This window comes from Equus asinus, chromosome 22, assembly GCF_041296235.1.
Source record: "Equus asinus isolate D_3611 breed Donkey chromosome 22, EquAss-T2T_v2, whole genome shotgun sequence".
NCBI classification, from domain to species: domain Eukaryota; kingdom Metazoa; phylum Chordata; class Mammalia; order Perissodactyla; family Equidae; genus Equus; species Equus asinus.
This window is the reverse complement of record NC_091811.1, coordinates 39,598,902-39,616,492: the sequence shown is the minus strand read 5'-3', so window position 1 is coordinate 39,616,492 and position 17,591 is coordinate 39,598,902. Positions and strand designations below refer to the sequence as shown.

The window sequence follows — 17,591 nt, the reverse complement described above, 5'->3', positions numbered from 1 at the left end:
GAAAACGTAAGGGTTCTATGTGTGTGTATACTGTCTTATGCAGTATAGCAGGCACTGCTAGAGTTTAGTATCCATTCTAGACATACATCATTTTCTCACACTTCACAATTTAAGCTTGCATATGTTTCTCATTAATAAAAACTTAATAAATATTTTGTTGCTCGGTTACGTTAAGGGACAGTTTTTAAAAGTAAGCATTTTGGTTGCAATATTCTGGAATATATTAGGGGTTGGAGAAGGGCGTTCTTCCTCTGCAACCAAGGCAAGTCACTTACTAAGGCAGAAAGTTCTTGTTTTGGTCCTTGTCTCACTTTGAGTTGTTAAATAATCTCAGGAAGATGGTATAGAACATTAAATTATTATAGTTAATATTTTTGAGTTGAGTGTGGGTTTAGCAGTAAACCTGGAAGCCATGTTTAACTCTCCGTGATGTTAAATGTTGGTATAGTGTTCTCAAGATAGAGGATGTAATGTGATTCCCTGTTTCACAGAACTTCTTCAACTCATGGTAGGTACTTTGTGGGGTAGGGATGTTAGTATTCCAGTTAAATAAATTAGTTCATAGCTTTTATGGCCAGAACACAAACTACAATGTATGCAGAAAAGCAGAGAGATGATTAAACGATTGAGGGGAAAACTTGATGTTTAAGAAAGTCGTTAGCAGGTTCAAGGAGGCCTTTTGTAGCCATTATATTTTCTGCTGCCTTAGGATCTTTAGCTTAGTCTTTTCCCCTGCACATAATCAATGTTTAAGTATTTTAAGTGATTCTTTGTTTTCTAAGGTAAGCGTCCAACGACAAGAGTACCCCTCCTGACAATAGTCGTGTTTTAGGAGAATATTTTTTAAAAAAATTTCTGGACTCTGAATTCTATTTCCTTGATTTATATATGTCTTTTTTAAAAATCAAGGTCGTATTGTCTTATAACATTGTGTAAATTTCAGGTGCACGTTATCATATCAGTTTCTGTATAGATTGCATCATATTCACCGCCAATAGTCTAGTTTTTATCCATCACCATACTTATATGCCCCTTTACCCCTTTTATCCTCCCCCTACCCCCTTGCCATTTAGTAACCACTAATCTATTCTCTTTATCCATGTGTTTATTTATCTTACACATATGAGTGAAATCATACAATATTTGTCTGTCTTCGACTTATTTTGCTTAGTGTAGTACCCTCAGGGTCCATCCATGTTGTCAAAAGTGGTGTGATTTTCTTTTTTTTATGCCTGGTCAAAATGGCATGATTTTCTTTTTTTTTATGCCTGACTAGTATTCCATTGTATATATATACCACATTGTTATCCATTCATCTGTTCATGGGCACTTGGGTTGCTTCCACATCTTGGCTATTGTGAATAATGCTGCAGTGAACATAGGGGTGCATAAATTTCTTTGAATTGTTGATGTCATGTTCTTTGGATAAAGACCAAGTAGTGGGATAGTTGGGTCTTATGGTATTTTTATTTTGAATTTTTTGAGGAATCTCCATACTGTTTTCCATAGTGGCTGCACCAGTTTGCACTCCCACCAACAGTATATAAGGGTTTCCTTTTCTGTAGAAGAGTACTTTAAATGAAATACTGTTTTCCTAAGGGTAAAGACAATAGAAATTAACTATTCTTAGACGTAGGAGAATGAATGGAGAAGGTTTTTCATTCAGAGCAATATAACTTTTTGAAAACAGTTCTGAAGGCTTTTAGTAAAAGTCCAGATGTCTTTACAGAAGGATATATACATGCACAGATTTTAGATACATTTGCTAGAGATGGGGGGGGGGGAGGGATCCATAGATATGTAAAGCCCATTTATGGGTCTTGTGTAAAGAACTTATATTTTATTGGGAAGATCTTGTTGTAGATATGACCAAAGTGGAAAGACATTCCATATAATTACAGTGTAGTCCCTGAATATGTAGATACCTAGTTGTGTCTTTCTGGAGGTGGAGATGGGGGAGGGTGACGTAGCTTTTCCTATTTACTAAATTCTTTGAGTTTTTTTCTTTCACTTTAAATCTATTAGTCTTTTAATTCAGTTCTCCCTGCAAGAATTCTGAGCTGCTGTCTCTTATCTCCTCTAAAATGATTTAGTAAGTAAATGCAGGTGTTTAAGGCAGGAAATGTTTTTTGAGAGGTTGCTCACCTGTCTCCTGTAACAGGGATCTGTCAACTATCCCATTTTTTTGTTTAACTTTCTCAACTCCATAATAGCTGTGTTTTTACAGTGCTTTGACATCACATACTGTGTTTTTATCTTTTAATTTTTCCTGTTTGCAAAGTTTTAATTCCTTAGCTTTAATGACTGATGTTCTGTTGTGATCCTTGTGATAAAACTAGGATGATATTTTATAAGGTGAAATAATAGCTGGCATATAGACATCGAAGTTTTTCCATATGAACTCCACTCTGCTCCCCTGCCAAACACTTTATTTTGATGAAAAAAATTTAGGTTTGTCTCTCTCGGTCCTCTACCTGCTAATCTATCTCAGGGCTATCTTAATCACCACTTTAATGATTAGGGCAATAGCTTTGTCCTCATTTTTCAGCTTTTGGGTAGGTGTTGACAACTGCTAGGTATAGCTCACTAGCTACCAGTGCAAGGTGTTGAATGCCAGATTGTAAAATATCGTTACCTATTGTCAATACCAAGAGGCCTTAGGCTCACAAATTCTAAGTTTCCCATCAAGCCTTATTCCTTTACTCCTTTTATTTCAAAGGCCTCATACCTTGCAATCAATAATTAGTCTTTCAAATATGTGAGTTAGCTAATTTGTACCTGGCTCTGAGGCTGCAAAGATGGGTGATGTTCAGATATTTAGACACATCGGGCATATCAATTTTATCTGCTGAGAGAAAATCTCTTCTTGAGTTATTTGATTTCTAGCACACCCCTATTTTTTCTGTTTTATATCTGGAACATCTGCTATTCAGAAGCTAAACTTCCTTGGACCAGTAATTTAATTTTCTCATCTTTTGTTTCTAAGTTTGACTTTCTGGGAGATTTATTTTATCCTCCTACCTTTTTACAGAGTTTTAAGTTTCTGCGACATTTAAAATTTATAAGTACATTTCTGTTATCTGAACATTCCCTACGTATATGTATTCTGTTCTTGTTTCGTGATTGCATTATTTTCTAATTCTAAGGATAAAGTATTTTTTTTTGAAGTTTTCTTCCCTCTGTAGTCTATTTCTTACACTTTCCCCCCTTTGTTCTGATCTCTTATCTGTATTGTTATATTTGCTCACAATCTTGTGATAATTGGTTGACTGTTCATATTTAAGAATGGAGCAGTAAAAAAGTGACTGGAAACTTTGAATGTGGAGGCGGGACTGGTTCACTTTGGCCTTCATGGCGGCGTGATTTTTTTGGTAGGGAGAACATCAATGTGGGAGTATGGAAGAGCTTTCTAAGTGGGACACAAAACCTAGAAGCCGTAAAGGGTGGATAAATTTGACACGTTGACTTTTATCCCCCTAGAACTTCTATTTAGGGGAAATAATGTCGAAAGACAAATGACCACCTGCAGTGGGAGGAAATCTGTAAGAAAATGATGGCCAAACAAAGGGCAACAGATGTGAAGAGGCAGTTCATAATACAAAAAAAAGATCAATAAGCATATGTAACGTTTTAAAGTGCACATTTTGACAAGCATGTGGGGAAATGGGCACTCACAGTGTAGATGGGAATAAAATTGGTACATTTTTGGAGAGTAAATTGGCAATAACTATCAAGATAAAGTACACGCTTTTTGACCCAGAAATTCCACTGCTAGGAATTAACAAATAGTTATGGAATTATGCTGAGATAGACACATAGAGCAATTTTGTATAGCATCAGTTATACTAGCAAAAATGAGAAACAACTTAGATGCCTCTCACTAGGGAATTGTTTAAGTCAGAAGATACAGAGCAGAGTGTGCAGTGTCATTTATGTAACAATTTGTAAAAGCATGTGTATGTGATTACTTGAGTCATTTTTTTCTGGTGGTATGTACAAGAAATTTGATAGTGTTGGCTTTAAGGCCAAGGGGGTTGTAGTAGGAGGGAGGAAGACTTTTACTTTACATTCTGAATCTTACTGTAGAACTTGAAGTGTACTTACCCTGCCTTGTCTTTCCTTGGACAGAGTTTGAGGGTTTAATTATCGTTAAGCCTTGGATAACATATGCGAAAGTTTTACCATAAAAACCTAAATACCTTCCACCTTTTGCTGATATTTATATTTCCCCTCATAATTTACAGAGTACTCTCATCTATGTCATCTTATTTGATCCTCACAATGGCCCTGGAGGGGTAGATACTGTTTTAAGGGATAAGAAAATTGAGACTTTCTGGAGATTGACTTTCTAAGGCCACGAGCAGAAGTGCCTGAGCCAGGCTGGGCTCGCACGAGTCCAAGTATGGCATGGCATTTTCTGCAGTACTTTTTCCTCTTCTTTAGTTCTCAGGTGCTGTTGCCTTTATATTTTTCATCGCTGTTTTGTAACAGCACACATATGATCGGTGCACTGCTAAGCTTTGCTGTGGCAGACTAAATGCTTTATGAACTGGACCAACTGGACTCCTGGGAGGCTGTCTTAAGTTTTAGTTTCTCACAGGTCCTGAAGTTGAGGCAAAATAACTCCTTTTCCAGTGCGAAATGTGGAAAGCCTGAGGAAGAAACAGAACATTTTGAGGAAAAAAACTGATTAGAAAGTAAATATTTCTTTAGTCCTAGCTAATACTACTATCTTTCGCTGCTCTCTCTCCCCCAACCCCCCAACACTACCATTTTGGCCTCTTGGAGAATGAAGTTTCTGACTTTTGTTCAGAAACTTCCTAAGCACCTATCACTTTGCTTGTATATAACTGATTTTTAAAAATTTTTATTTCTCTTTAACTGAGAGGTCTGTCACATTCTTTTAGAAAAGTCTCAGGGCTTTTGGTTACATGTGACGTTTTAAAGATTACTCCTGATTTCTATTATATTAACAAAATACTAAAGAGCTTACATTTGCAAGATATATGCATATACTCTTGATATATTTCAGGTGTATGATATAGAGCTCTGCCAGTATAGATACGTGTGAAGTAGAGGTGTTTAATCATAAGCTTTACAGTATTCTCTTATGGATTATTTAACATAGTTTAAAAGATGTATTGTTAAACTTTCAGATTCGGATTTTTGTGCATTGGGTTGTAGCTTCCATTTTCTCTTAACTGTATGGACTAGATTCAAGCCTACTAACAGACCAGCAGATGAGCTGGGTCCAACAGATGGAAGGACAGCTGTGTGATATTGCATTTAGAAGACTAAAATGTTAAATCTCAAAAAAGGCCACGGAGGCAGTGCTTGGAGTAAGAAATTACGTTCTGTAACTTGAGCTGTAATCATGCTGGTTATTCTCTATGCTATATTTCTAAGGTAATGTCATCCACTTCTATGGTGTCAACTAACCTACATGGTACACAGATGACTCACAATTCTCTAACTCCATCCCTTTACTCCTTCTTTCCCCTGCCGTACTTCCTGCCTTTTCACCCACCTCTTTTGTGAGTGCCAGATGTGGATTTCCAATTGTCACTGGGAATCTCTAGTTGTATAACTCATAAGCACTTCTAGTTCAACATTTCCAAAGGCAAACTCGTCCTTCCAAAATCTAATCTGCCTTGCATTTTCCCTGGCTAATGACTTCCATAGGTATTCAAAGCCTGAAACTTTAGAATCATTCTTGACTGCTCTTTGTTACTTTATGTATTTAATCAATCACAAATTCTTGTTGATTCAACCTGTGAAATGTCTCATATCTGTCTTCGTTATTCCTACTGTGGATATCCTATTGCAGACCCCTTATTTTCTGTCACATGCATTCATTTATTCATCCCACCAGTACTTATTTATTGCTTATTATGTGCCAGGCATAGTGGAAGACTGTGTTGTTCTATGTCACATTCCATCAAAAGTTGAGTAATGTCTCTCTTGTCTCTTTTAAATAGAATACAATGATAATAGTTAGTATTGAGCCTGTAGCATGAGCAATGTGCTTATCTCATTTAGTCTTCACAACAGCTTTTGGAAGCAGATGAGGGAACAGGCACAGAGAGGTGAGGTATATGCCAACCATGGTAATACAAGACAACATAGCTGGCTCAAATTCTACCTTAAACAAGGTGAGGATATCAATAAGTATAGACATCCTCTCATATTATGCACAGTAATAAAAAAGGAGACTCAAACAACAATATATGAATTAAACATAACATAGTTTAGGGAAAGCTATTTTAAAACGTAAGAAATCTGAGAGCAGAATCATAGATGCTTATAGGTGTTTAGCAGTGTCCGAGACAACTGGAAATTTGACAGCATTGTTTTTTAGTCACTTGTTTTCACTAAGTCTTTCCAAATCATGTGAAGTTTGCATGGGAATATCAACTCTCTTTTTAATTACACATTTTGTTGTTAAAATTTTTCTTTCGAGATAATTGTCAATTGTCATGCACTTGTAAGAAATAATACAGATGGATCCTGTGTACCCTTTATCCAATTTCCCTCAGTGGTAACATCTTGCGAAACTATAGTACAATATCACAACGAGGATATTGACACTGATACAGTCAAGATACAGAACATTTCCATCACACAGGGATCCCTCATGTTGCCCTTTTATAGTCACTTCCCTGTTATCCCCACCCCCACTTTAACCCCTCACAACCACTGACCTGTTCTTTCTATAATCTGTCAGTTTAAGAATGTTATATAAATGGAATGATAGTATGTGACCTTTTGGGATTGGCATTTTTCACTTAGCATAATTCTCTGAAGACTTATCCAGGTTGTTGCATGTATCATCCCTTTTTATTGATCAGTAGAAGTCCATGGTTACACATGTGCCACAGTTTGTTTAACTGCTGTTTTCCAGAGAGGGTGTACCATTTCACACTCCTACCAGCAATATGTGAGTGCTCCCGTTTCTCTGCATCCTCGCCAGCATTTGGTGGTGTCACTATTTTGTACATCTCTTCTCTCCTTTTACATTATTGGAATGACTGCATCAAGTCTGTCCCTACTCCAAACCATCCTTAGTGCTACCAGAGTTCAGTTTAGACATATGCCTTAAAGGATTTGGGTACATCCAAGTAGAAATTTGGATACGTCTAGTTTAAGAAAAGAGATCTTAGCTAGAAGCAATTTTGTAAGTTGTCCCTGTTGAGTTGATGGCTACAGTTATACAAGTAGATGAAATTACTAAAGCCGAATGGATGGAGGAGAAAGAGAAGAGGGCTGAGGACAGAGTCCTGAGAAGCACCGATGTTTAAGAGTTGGCTGATCAAGTGAGTCATCAAAGGGTTAGGAATATACTCTTTAAGAGAAAACAAGGAAAGAGGTATTTTTAATAAAGCATATTATACAGTGTCAGATATCAGAGACATTTTGAAATGAGAACTGAAAATGTCTCTTGCCTTTGGTGTCTGAGGGTCAGTGTTGATTTTTGCTTGGCAATCTCAGTGGGGGAAATGAAGGCAAAAGCCTGGGGATGGCTGATTGAAGCATGAATAGGAAGTAAGGAAGTAGAGACAATGACCATTCTTTGGAGTGAAAAAGAAAGAACAATAATTAGAGGGCATTACTGAAGAAAGATTGTTTTTTAACTGGGGGAAATGTTTTTAGGTCGAGGATGAATCATTGGAGAGAAAGAGGCTGAAAATATATGACAAAGTTTTACAAATTGTCAACAATGAGCATGTAATAATACCTAAAATTTATTTTAATGAAAAAATATAAAGAAGAGAGGAGAGAGATTTGTGGAGCAAGGTCCCAGAGGAGATGGGAGAGGACTGGGTTCCGACTGGAGGGAAGGAAGTGAAGGGGGGAAGCAGAGATTAATTTGTGTTTGAGTGAGTTGAGCCTGTTGGCTTTGCTCATCTTTGCAGGGCTCTGCGAGAAGGGGTAGGGAGTTTGAGAAGAGTCTTGAGGGTTGGAACAGTCGCTGAAGGAATGGAAGATAGTGCTGATCAAAGACAAGGAATAGAACTGAGTCTGAGAAAAGAACACACATTTTTAGTGGCATCAGTTTGTCCAATGGGTCAAGGATAGACTTGAGAAGTTGAATTGGGAGTTTAATAGCAGAGAAGGAAGTGTAGTCAGGAATGGATAGACTAAGGAGAACTGAAAAAGTGGTTGAGTTGGAAAATAGGTGTAGAATTATTGAGAGAGAGATGGAAGAATATACCCTAACTTAAAAAGAAGATATTGGTGGGGCTGGCCCAGTGGCGTAGTGGTTAAGTTCATGTGCTCTGCTTTGGTGGACCAGGGTTCACAGGCCTGGATCCCACGTGTGGACCTACACACCATTCATGAAACTGTGCTGTGGTGGCATCCCACGTACAAAGTAGAGGAATATTGGCACAGATATTAGCAAGAATCTTCCTCACCAACATATATATATAGGAGTTAAGATTTCAGAAGTTAAGGAGTATTAGATTAGAGAGTGTAATGAAATAGTGTGGAGATGAAAGGCACTATGTTTCAAAAGACCCTGAAGGGGTGCTAAGGAGTTTGTATTTTATCTCGATGTTGTTGGGAAATCATCAAGGATGATCCTCAAGGAGTAAGGGACATGACAGTATTAACCTTTAAGAAACATAACTCTGATGGCAGTGTGGAGAATGGATTAAAGTGGGGCAAAACTGGAAGCAATCGGAGACATACGGTTAGGCACCTTTGCACCCAGTTGAGGGGCATTGTTGTCACTTTCAGCCTCTGCAGAGCGGATATCTTTCAGAAAGCCAAGTTTCCCCTACATATTTTCTACTCTCTTGATTGAGCCCATTTGATTGAACAAATCTATATTATCTGTCCTGGAAAGATCACATCCTGTCAGGTGTGTTTTGCTTACAGTCATCATCTCTACTAAATATAATGAGAACTCTCTTTTCTGGGTTAACCTCAGGAAAAACTAGCTCCTTCATATTTTTATGCTTTTAAAATTGTGGGGCCAGATATGGCCACAGTGAGTGGAACACAGTATAACCCTTCTTGCCTTTCATTACTTTTCTGAGAAGGTCCAGAAAGTTTTCAGAGACTCTCAAGCATATAGCTAGTTTCTCTGATCTCCGTATTTCCACAGTTACTCCGTAAATATGTTTTATCTGTTTAAATTTGTCTCTTCTATCAGGTTGTAAGTTCCTTTATAGTAACCTGCATCGAATTCATCTTGTTATAATGTGGTACCCAAATAGCTCAGTATTCTGGTTCAAAAATGGATGTTTGACAAATGTTCAGTGAATGAATGAGTGATGGCTCCCATGGACCCAGGGGACCCTGTCCTCCTGTGGGCTAGATAATCTCAAGTTCCCAACAAGTGTGCCCTGGAACAGGCTCAGTTGTGATGTCCAAACAGTTATCGGACTAACAAAAAGTGCCACTCCATCCAGACATGCTTAATTTGGAAGCAGCTGTAAAGAGACCACTAGCCAGCTCGTTTCCCCCTTGGGAAGAAGCGGCAGGCTGTTTTCCGTACGGCAGCATGGCGGCCGCCTGCCGGAACAAGAGCGCTCAGTTTCTCTCAGGGAAAGAAGCCGAGATCGCTTTCCGTACGGCAGCATGGCGGCCGCCTGTAGGAGCGGCCATAGCATCACGCCCGCGGGAAGAGGCCGCCGTAAAGGAAGCGCCGCTTCCTCTTCTCGCTTCTCCCGCCTCCCACCGGCTGTCGTAAAAGGGTGAATGGAGAGCGAGTTGTGGGGGGTAGAAAGGGAGGACAGGGGGCTCGGAGTCAGAGTGGCGCAGCAAGTGGCTGCAGGTGGCGACGGTGGCGGGGGGTGGGGCGTGAGGTAGTCTAGGGATCGCGGAGGAGGAGGCTGAGAGGGTCAAAAGAAAACTAAAGCTGCAGTCTGGCCTACTGGTCCGGGGGCCGCGGAGCCCCCATCCCAGGGAGATGGACCTCAACCGGATCATCCAGGCGCTGAAGGGCACCATCGACCCCAAGCTGCGGATCGCCGCTGAGAACGAGCTCAACCAGGTGAGGAGCGGGCCTGCGGCGCCCCCCTGCCGCCGGAGCGGCGCCCCCCATCGGCTCGCCGGGCTCTCCCTCCTTGGCGCCCGGGTCTCCACCCCGCGGGGGCTCCGGACCCGGGCGCTTCCCGGCCTGTCCCGCCCCCCCAGCCCGGCTCCTGTTGAGCAGCGCTCCCCGGATCTTTTCGGGACAGCTCGCACACCTGTTGGCCACCTCTGCACCTTGTCGTGTCGCTTTCCTTCCCCAGTGCAGTTTGTTCAGCCCGCCTGGTCCGCAGAAAGAAGCTTTAGCAAGCTTTGCTAGCGTTTTCAGGGTGTGACTTCTTTTTCCTTAAGGACGCTGACTTGGGGACGCGGGTGGGAAAATTCACTTAAAATTCAAATCTGAGTTCAGCTTTTCTTCAGACCCAACCCTTTTTAGGTGTTGCTGTGGGAAACCCTGCCCATCGCCTGCTTCTGTGGGGCTGGCAGGACTGTTTTGACACTGATTGGCAGAGTTTTGTTGGAGCGCTGGGAAATGCTGTCGGTAGAGTGCTCTGGGAAGAATAGGCAATTTTCATGGTGGTGCTGCTTTACAAAAGACACGTCCAGCAATATTTGTTTGGAGGGATTTCTCATAAACGCTAAAATGTGTAAGCCTTTCTTTTATCCTCCATGCTCTATTCCTGCTAACTAGCCTTGACCTAGTTCCAGCCTTTCCAGGACATTTCGAAATTTTAATGATCCCAAACTAGCTTACTTTTTTCCTCTTCACCTGTAGGAATGAATTATAGACCTTTCACTAAAAAGTACAAATTAAAGTCTACCCCCAGGATAGAGTGACAGCTGTTTGAGGTTGCGGTAATCCTTAAAATGTAAAGGAATATACCTAAATTAGTGATTCTCAAAGTGTTGCCCAGGATGAGCAACACCAACATCACCTAGGAACTTGTTGGAAGTGCAAATTATCCCCATAGACTTGAAGTCACTCTAGACTTAAAGAATCGGAAACTCTGGGAGTGGGACCCAGTGGTGTTTTAATTAGCTAGCTAGGTGATCTTGTGCTTCCTAAAGTGTGAGAACAACGGTCCTAAGTAAATGTTCCAGAAGTAGTTCGCTAAGGTTTTCCCTGTTTGGAGTTTACTTTAAAGGCCAGATATGCATTGTGACTCTTTGAAAGGGATTATTGTAACGGGAAATCTGGGTGGAGTTTGGAGTAAGTGTGAATCCAGGATTCCCAAGAGAGAAAAGCTGCACGGAAGCCCAAAGGGAATGTATTGGTGTCTCAGAAAGCGGACTGTCACTCAGAATAGGGGAAAGTTAAAGTCGGTACCTGTCTCAGGCTTTGCAGAATAGATGTACTATTTGTTGATTAGCTAGAAGAATGGTATTCAGGGATTGGCTGGCAGGAACAAAGCAAGAGCTGAATTTGCAATCTGCTAGTATGAACAGGAGAGGTGGCCTGTTTGTGACCCCTGGCTCCTCACCACGAGGCCAGCTGTTATCACTATGACTTTCACAGTGTTGGTAGGGATCATACCTTTGATAGCATGTTATGATTTCCTTGTCTGTTAGCCTACCTCTGCTTTGTTTCTGATTCGTGGTGTGTAAGTGTAGTCGACTTTATAGAAGTGGAAAAGATAGGTGGGAAATCCTGCAGAACTAGAAGAGACATGGAAGACCCAATTCTACTTTTTTCTTCATGGTATTTCAGTCCAAATCCGTTCCATCTCACTCTGCCCTGCCCTGTATCCACCAACTCATCAGGGACCACAGTTTCCTCTGCAACTTCGCAAAGTAGCTTATTGCTATGCCACTCATTTAACATTTATATTTTATATAATGCTTTGGATCGTAATATGCTCTCATTAAGTATTTTTTTAATTGTCTGTAAATAGAAGACTGTATAATGTATAATGTAACATAACCTTATAGTAAAACATGACTGTAATGTGGGGTTCTGCATGCTTATCCGTTACCACCACTGTAACATCCTGCTTTGTTGGATAAACAGGTGGTTAATCTACCATAAGTTATTAGGGTCCAGCTTGTTTATTTTAGTCTGGGTCCCCCCTCAGCAAATATGCTCTGCATGGGAAATGGGAGCAGCTTCTACAGTGTACTGATTGATTTGTTAATTGCCATTTAGAAGCCAAGGCAGCTTCAAAACATAACAGCCTGTGTTCCAAAGGGTAAAATCTCATTTGGAGCTTTTTTTTTTTTTTTTTTTCCTGTAGCCAGCGTATTTCTGTTACCAGTGACTGGTTCCTTGACTGTGTTTGTGATATTGTTTCTATGGGAAAATGCATTTTCAGTTTTATCTCAGGATATTAACAATGCATCCTATACACATTTCTCTGTCTCTAAACCCAGAAGTCCCTTTAGCAGCAGCATAGGGAAGTAGGAATGGGTAGATATCCTGCTCCAGTAGTTCATCCAGAAAGGTGTCTTCTTTTAGTAAGTCATTCTCTACGTGGCCTCCGTAAGGAAATAAAGATATGCGCCTTCACTGCCAAGCTTTGGAATCCCTGCTTTTCCGTGCATCTGTAGGCATCATTTTTGTGGTCCTTTAAGAGAGTTTGCTTATATGAATAACATATATTTATTGAGTTAACTAAGAGGCACTAGTATAAGAGTCTGCTCTCATAGAGCTTGCATTCTAGTGGGGATACAGACAAGTAAATAATATAATTTCAGGTCATAAGTGCTATAGAGAGTAAAGCCCTAGAGAGAGTGCGTTGGGATGTATAAATAAGGCGGTCATTCACTGGAGAATGACACTGAGCAGAGAGCTAGGTGTTGTGAAGGAGTGAACCAGGTGAGGAACTGGGAGAGGAATGGAGGGAAGAGCAAGTTCAGGAAAGGCCCACAACTTGGCCTGTTGGAGGACCAGAAAAGTTAGCGTAGTGAGAGCAGTGAGGTGGAGAATGGGAAAACATCAGGTCTTTGCTTTCAATGAGTTCTCGTAAAATGCAGAATTTGGCTAAGCAAGGAAACTCTTTATTTTCAGAAAACTTCAAAGATACAAAGTAAATATCCTCAAGAAATCATTGAGAAATGTCTTATTTTTTTTTCTTAGAAACTTGAAGCCCAAGGTGGAAAATGAAATTGGATAAATATTTGTGAGGAAAGTAGTATAAGAATATATCTGAATTTACCACTGAAGGTTTTCGCTGGCCAAATTCACATAGATTGAATCAAAGCTGAAAAGAGAAGACAGAAAGTGGCAGGTCTTTGAAATGGCAACAATTGGAAAAGGAGTTGTTCCAAAATGTGTACAGTGGCAACAGTGTTGAAATAAAAGTAGTTGCTACAGTAACTACTTTCAAATAAGTAGTATTAATTGAAGTATAAAGGTTATTTTGTACTTATGTGTGCTAAGATTTTTAAAATAAGTAACTAAACTATATAGATTAGAACGAAACTGTATAGATGTTTTAATCTTTGATTAACTACAAGATCTTCCAGGATCTCAAAAGTTATAAACATGAGTTATTTTATAAAAATATAAATGTAGAAGTTGTAGAAGATTGGGGTAAATCTGTGTTAATTTTGACTCTGTAAACTGCTGCTAAATCTGTTTTCTTAAAAACTGCTTTAAAGTTCTCGTGGTTTCCATTATGGATAAAACAGAATTTACTTCATATACAACAGATTTAAGATTCTGAACTGTATACAGGATGAAAGGAAGAACAATTATAAGATAATTCAAAATTCTACTTAAGGATATAGAGAGATCTGGAAAACATCCTTTTTGAATGGGAAGTATCAATATTTTAAAGATGCCAGTTTTCTCCAAATCTTTTAGTCAAACGTTTATCTTAATAAATGCTCTTATAAGTAAATGAATAGGAAAGGTGATAAATTAAAAAATGGATTGGCATGCATAAACCTAGTGGTGTGTTGAAAGGGATGTCACCATAGATCCTCCTCCTGGGAGGAGGTAAGCTGAACAGACTCTCTGCGTCATTGTCTGGCTTCAGCCTCACTGAGAATTTATGAGTCTTTTCTGGGAATGTCAGCGGGCAAGGCCAAGTGTAAGCTCTGGGAATGTGGCAGGGCTGTAATATGGTCCAGGTACTAGACATCTGGAGGGAATATGGTCAGACGGAATGGGCTGCTCTGTATTTTTTTTTTTTTTTTACTTCTGAAGTCTCCAGGGCCAAACTTGGGAGTAGGTCACAGCAGAACAGTCTGTGGGGAGAAATGACCAGGCAGCAGGCACTTCATCAGCACAGGCTCACTGGGGCACTGGTAAGTTTAAAAGATGCTGCAGCAGCAGAGGGCAGCTGGTGATGACAGCTCTCAGTGCTGTTTTGTGAGGCACAGTGGTTCCTCTCCGTAGCTCAGGCACAGCTATTTAACACGATCTGCTTCATTTTCCTGTATCAGATCTCCTGTTTTCTGTAGCCCATGTCTTCCTGTTTGTCAAAAATACCATAAACAAAATTGAAGCACAAATAAGCTGGGAAGAAACACTTGCCATGTATAGGTCAAATAAAACTTTGAGATTTTAAATTCGTAAATAGCTCTTAGAATTTATTAAGAATAAAACAAATACTCCATTTATAAAAGGATAAAGGGAATAAGGAATCAGTGGAAGAAAACAAATAGCCAACAAACAGGAAAAAAATTCAACCTAGCAGAAATGTAATTTAAAATATGATTAAGATTTTAAAGTTTCAAAGAAATGATAATGCTCATCCCTGTATTGGATAGATGGACACACTCGTGTGCTACCATTGGGAGTATAAATTGCTACCCCTTTCTGGAGAACACTGTGATAATACATGTAAGAAAAACTTAAAGAGGTTCATATTTTTTAGTCATCAATTTATTGTAAGTAAATTTTTTTGACTTGAAGTATTTTAGTATTCTTCATTTTGCCTTGGAGAGTTTCCCTCACTTTAAAAGTTTTCTTTTGTTGGGACAGTAATGTATTCAGTAACAGGTGCTAATCGTTATTCATTTATATTGCCCTATTTTATAAAATATTTCTTTGTAATTTCAGTCCTACAAGATTATCAATTTTGCCCCCAGTTTACTTCGGATTATAGTCTCTGACCATGTGGAATTCCCAGTACGCCAGGCAGGTGAGTTGGTTTTTTATCCTTTATAAATTTATTTATAGATGACAGGAGAACTAGAGTTTTATTTTAATTCTAAATATTTGTGATTTCTTGATAAAAATAGGAAGCGCTCATGAAGTATTTCTAATGGCTTAAAAACTCACTTTCTTTTTCCCTGGAAACTCAGAGGTAGGCCCTGAGCTCTTAAATCTCCCTTAGCTTTTTCTTTCCTCCTCTCGCTTCCACCTACCAAGTCCTTGCCTCTGTAACTTTCCCCTTAGCTCCCAATTTTAATGGCTCGATCTCCCTAATTTTTTGATTCCTGCTGGCCTACCCTTTGGGCCCATAGATTAAGACCATGAATGTATATGTGTGAATTCCAGCTCCATTCATGCATCAGATCACGGAGGTAATATACTGCACGGATAGTCCTAACCACGTGATGGGGAGCAGGAATTTTGTTTTAAACATGAAACTTAGTTTTCAGTCTCTGGGACCTTCTGGTAGTTCCATGATGTTGTATATTGTTCTTTTTATTGCTTTTTTTTATGAGCCGTCATTAGAGCCCAGAAGGTAAAAAATGGAGAAAGCCTTAGAGCATCATGAGTTCTAAAAAGAGAATAATTTCAAGATAAAAGGGGTAAAGTGACAATAGCTAATTAAAAAATGCATATAAAAAAAGACTTTTTAAAATTATGTAAGTGATATATACTCATAAATAATATGGGCAATACAGAATAATACAAAGAGGAAAGTAAAAAAAATTACCCGACATTCATTGCTCAGAAATGCCCATTGTTAACATTATGTGAACATTAGTCTTTGCATGTTTTCAGGTAGAAGGATAGATGAACAATTTTATAGAAATGGGATTATAATGTTTATGCTGATAAAAGTAATTTTACCTGAATGTAACAGAAAAAAGTAAGGAATCATTAGCTTTCATATATTTATGACAATATGTATGATTTCCTAAAAGATCTTTTTGTGGTTAAGATAAGGCAAACCTATGGAAAAACATTCCTGTTGGAATTATCTTTTACTTTAGTAAGGTGTATAAAACTTATATGTAAATTTTTGAAACTATAACTCTCAGTTGTTTAATCTTTGTTTTATATAATAGGGCTGTTCTAAAAGCACGTTTTGCTAAAGGGAACCTTTTTCAATAACCTAAGGATTTATAGGGCCATTGTGAAGTTCCTAGGAAGCTTTGTAGATGTAGTATTTTTAAAGATCTTAAAGCAATTTATTAAATTAAAATGTCTTCTTTATATGACATATAAACATTACAAAAACACAGATTTATACATTAGATTGCTCTTAATCCTGCCCCCAAAGGTAGCTGCCGTCTAGTTTGCTGCATGGTTCTCCAATTCTTTTTTTCTGTAGATATGCTGGTTTTAAAAAGTAACAACAGTCTGTAATACACATGCTGTTTTGTAACTTCCTTTTTTTTCACTGTTTAACCACGTGCCCTTGGGGGATCGTTCCATGTCCGTGTATTTATATATATGTTGTTCTTTGTAACAATTGTTCACTATTTCTTTGTACAGGGCCACCAAAGTTTATGTAAACAATTTGATATTAATAGACATTTCCTTTATTGTTTCTTTTTGTTGTTGTTGTAGATAGAGGCAACTCTAAAAGGAGCATCCTTGGACATATATCTCTAGATACTTGCGGGAATATTTTCATAGAATAAATTATAAGAAATGGAAATGCTAGGTTAATAGATATTAATGATGTTAACATTTAGAATTTTGAATCTTATCACCAAGTTGCTTTTGCTTTCTTTTTTTTTTTTATCAATACTGCTTTAGAATGCTGGGTTTCCCATATCTTCACCAACTCCATACAACTTTGAATCTTAATATCTTAGATAATTAAGTTTTGGTATAAAATGTAAATGGAATTTAAAGGCAAGCTTTTCTTTATAATCTATGTAGATTTCAAATCTGTTAGCCACAAGACAGAATTTATGTTGGTAGTTGATAATTTCTAATTTATGAGGACAATTTTCACAATTTTCTATCTTAGAACATCTATTTTATCAGAGTCTGAAATACACTGTGTAAAATTCTATGTTATAACTATCCAAAATTTAAATGCCAGTTAAAAATTATCTGTCCTATTTAATCTATTACTAAAATGCAAGGATGCTCCAAGAACCTTGTGGTGACACTCAGACAGATAATTTATCATTTTAGCATGACATTTAAAAAAGAATGATGTGATCTTTGCTTAAAAGAAAAAAACTCAGCCCTGTATAAAGCTGTGAAAAAATTATGCTAATATTAAGTGGAAAGACGTAGTCCTGCAAAATATTCAGTTTTTGATCTTTTTGCTTGTGGGCAATTCTAAAGAATTCTTGCTACTGTCAAGCAAGCTCGTTAGTGAATGTCATTTATTACATTACTGTGAAGAAATAGGAAAACAATGTAATATTTTGACATTGGCAAGCAAAAAAAATAAATTTGGATGTTTGCTCTACTGTTTTCCTTTTGAGGTATTGATAGGCATAGTAGCATTATTAATATTATCATGTAATGT

At 38.4% G+C, this 17,591-nt stretch overlaps 1 protein-coding gene across 3 annotated transcripts in view; it reads left to right on the top strand.

Annotated features, from left to right (window-relative positions):
- Positions 1-9,676: 9,676 nt before the first annotated feature.
- The window catches only part of IPO8 (importin 8), a 58,588-nt gene continuing 50,673 nt past the window's right edge, over positions 9,677-17,591 (top strand). The window contains exons 1-2 of one of the 3 annotated variants that reach the window (XM_014868772.3): positions 9,677-10,000; positions 14,984-15,065. In XM_014868772.3, the coding sequence (XP_014724258.1) occupies positions 9,917-10,000; positions 14,984-15,065 (166 nt within the window). In that variant the 5' untranslated portion in view covers positions 9,677-9,916. The remainder of the gene's footprint in view (positions 10,001-14,983; positions 15,066-17,591) is intronic. The other 2 variants (XM_070495136.1, XR_001402505.3) reach the window with 2 other exon arrangements.